Source organism: Conger conger, chromosome 2 (assembly GCF_963514075.1).
Source record: "Conger conger chromosome 2, fConCon1.1, whole genome shotgun sequence".
NCBI lineage: Eukaryota > Metazoa > Chordata > Actinopteri > Anguilliformes > Congridae > Conger > Conger conger.
The window spans coordinates 77,371,877-77,375,364 of record NC_083761.1 but is presented as its reverse complement, the minus strand read 5'-3'; the positions used below and the strand labels follow the sequence as shown (position 1 = coordinate 77,375,364).

The 3,488-nt window shown below is 46.7% G+C and overlaps 1 protein-coding gene across 1 annotated transcript in view; it reads left to right on the top strand.

Annotated features, from left to right (window-relative positions):
- Positions 1–3,265, top strand: part of p2ry11 (purinergic receptor P2Y11) — a 3,637-nt gene extending 372 nt beyond the window's left edge. Inside the window, exon 2 of the mRNA XM_061230547.1 lies at positions 128–3,265. Coding sequence (XP_061086531.1) covers positions 128–1,065 — 938 coding nt within the window. The 3' untranslated portion in view covers positions 1,066–3,265. The remainder of the gene's footprint in view (positions 1–127) is intronic.
- Positions 3,266–3,488: the final 223 nt, after the last annotated feature.

Sequence of the window (3,488 nt, the reverse complement as noted above, 5' to 3'; positions counted from 1 at the left end):
TATAAAACCCCCCAAAAAAAATGAATATAAAAATAAATATTAAGTATTGAAGGCTTTCAGTTAACTGTAATGAGAGTATTTGAAAGTAGGACAGCACCGTTTCTCTCTCTCCGAATGTGGTGAGCAGGAAGCCCCCGCCCAGGCCTGACGATGAAGTCGATGGCCGAGTTCCAGGAGCAGTTCCTGCCGCCGATGTTCGGGGTGGAGTTCTGCGTGGCGCTGGTGGGGAACGCGGTCGGCCTGTGGCTGATGGTGATGCGGGAGCGCCGGCGGAGCTGGCACACGGGCCTGGTGTTCTCCTGCAACCTGGCGGCCAGCGACCTGCTGTACGCCCTCACCCTGCCCCTGCTGGTGGCGTACTACTCCGACGGGAAGCGCTGGCGCTTCGGGCCGGCCGCCTGCAAGGCCGAGCGCTTCCTGTTCACCTGCAACCTGTACGGCAGCGTCCTGTTCGTCACGGGCATCAGCGTCAACCGCTACGTGGGCGTGGTGCACCCCTTCTTCGCCCGCAGCCACGTGCGGCCCCGGCACGCCGCGGCGGCCTGCGTCCTGGTGTGGGCCTGCGTGGTCGCCCTCTCGGCCCCCGTGCTGAGCTTCGCCGGCGCCTGCCCCAAAAACGCCTCGGTCGAGTGCTCGTCCACCTGCGCCCGCGCGGACGAGCCCCGCCACTTCGCCTACAGCGTCTTCCTGGCCGTGGTCGGCTGCCTGCTGCCCCTCCTGGCCACCGCCGCCTGCTACGCCGCTATCTTCCGGGTGGTGTGGAGGAACAGCAACATCACGCTGGCGGAGAAGAAGAAGGTGGGGCTGATGGTGGCGGCGGTGCTCGTCCTGTACGCCGTCTCCTTCGTGCCCTACCACGTCCTGCGGAACTACTACCTGTACCAGAAGCTCAACAACGGGACCACGCTGAAGGTGTACAAGGCCTACCAGGTGAGCAAGGGCCTGGTGACACTCAACATGTGCCTGCACCCCTTGCTGTACATGGCTCTGATCGGCAGCGTTCGGACACTCTGCTGTGGTGGGGGGGAACGGGGTGACACCCCCGCCCCTGCGGGACAGAAGTAGTGCCAAGCCAGAAACCCAACCGGGACCCTCCAGTCCGCCGGGTTCCACACCAGAGGGGTGCAAAGCCAGTTGTCGTGGTCAAGAGGTTCAGCTGTTGTTCAGATGGAATGTCAGAATGGGGAGGAAATTTGATCAAAGTGACTTTGACCGTGGAATAATTGTTGGTGCCAGACAGGGTGGTTTGAATATCTCAGAAACTGCTGGTCTCATGCACAACAGTCTCTAGAGTTTGCAGAGAATGGTGCGGAAAAACAAAAACGTCCAATGAGCAGCAAGTGGATAGACTACAGCAGCAGAAGACCAATTAGTTACACAGTTAACTCACCTCGCCTGGTTTCGTGGGTTTGAAACGATGGCTGATTTTAAGGTGAAAACAAAAGCGAGCACACCCCGCGGCACTCTGCTACAGCTAGGAAAATTATAATACCGTACATGTACACACCTTCTCTTTCCTGAAAAACACACGTGTGAATAGCAGACTCAGATGACCCAGTCAAAATACATTGCTCTCCAAGGTAACAACACTTTGTTTGGTTAGAAGGAACCTATCGATTAACCTCTTTAGTTGTCACCTCTTTTATATCACTGCCTCGCACCTTTACAGCTGGAGCATTCTAAAACTGCCCAACTTTGGGATTATCCTTTGCTAATACTGCAATGGAGAGCGAATAGTTCTATTGGGGATTATCCTTTGCTAAGACTGCAATGGAGAGCGAATAGTTATATTGGGGATGATCCTTCGCTAAAACGGCAATGGAGAGCAAATAGCTCTGAATCACAGTCTTGTGTGGTTGGGAGCTATTTTTAAAATTTATTTATTTATTTCACAGGAATAAAACCAATGCTTGAAAGAACAAACGTAGTCTTAGGCCCAACTCAGACAATCAGACAACTAAAATTGAGGTTTGGTTTCAATTTCTGTTGTGCTTTTCTTTAAATGGAAACAAAGAAACTAGTTCCTTTTACCAGTGTTAGACTATGGTGATGTTTTATACACGAATGCCTGTTTCCGCCTCTTTACACATGTTGGACACTGCTTACCATGGCGTATTAAGATTTATCACCTGTTATAGATCACTTACCTGTCATTGCGCTCTATATGCTGAAGTGGACTGGCTGCACTTTACTGTCACATCAAACCCATCTTACAGATTACAATCTCAGGACTATCTATATGCCTCGGTACCCAGAACCCGCACTGAGTTGGTGAAAAGAGGTCTCATGTTCTCTGCTCCCTCTGCCTGGAATGGACTTCAAAAAATGTTTAAAGCTCAAATTACAGACCTTCTAAAGAATGAGATGAGAACATGCGATGCTCCACTGTATAATGTGGTGTTATATTTATATTAATTAACTTGGCCTTCTCTCCCTAGCAAACTTTGCCATTTATGTTCTTGTCTGTGTTTGTGTCTTGTTTGTTGTGTTTTGCTGCCATTTTGGCCATGTCTTGCTCTCTCAAGTGACTACCTGGTAAACTAAATGTAAAATAATGTTATGCATATAGCTCAGGTTTTACCCAGAAAAGGCCAGGCTACATCGAAAGTTTATACTCAGGCTTATTTGTAATTCTTTTGATCAAAGAAATCCAGGGATGTTACATTTTTAGAATGGCTTTGAACTTTGTATGTGTGAAATCATTCATGGAATTTATTTAAATTTAATTTAAAATGTCAAATCAATTAAAAACATAGCTACCGTGCCAAATAACCCAACCTATGTTGTTAACTGGCATGTTGCACTGTCTCATAAACCTATCAACTTAGAGGTGTGTTCAGAGATGCTCTTCTGCATACCCCTGTTTAATGTGTGGTTATTTGTGTTACTGTCACCTTCCTGTCAGGTTCGACCAGTCTATCCCTTCTCCTCATACCTCTCTCATTAACAACACATTTCTGCTCACAGAACTGCTCATTGGATGTTTTTTGTACCATTTTCTGTAAACTCTTGAGACTTTGTAAAAATCACATGAGACCAGCAGTTTCTGAGACACTGAAATCAACCTGTCTGACACCAACAATCATTCAAGTCAATTTTTTTCTGCATTCTGACATTTGGTCTGAGCAACAGCTGAACCTCTTGACCATGTCTGCATGCTTTTATGCATTTATTTGCTGCCACATTTTTGGCTGATACAATATTTGCATTGACAAGCTGGTGTACAGGTCTTGCCTAATAAATTGCATCTATATTTGAGAACAAATTTGATGTCAAATTGTGTATAAAATATGGTAAATATGACAGCCATTAAACATCCACATGACTTTTCTCAAAATTGCATCCAGATGTCCTCAAGTGTCCCCAAATCTCTCCAAATACAAAACATCTGCATATATTTTTGTTCAAATACGTGAATGATGATTTTACTATTAAATCAGATTTTTAGATACAAAATGTAAGGAAAATTAACCTTCATGTGTGTTTTG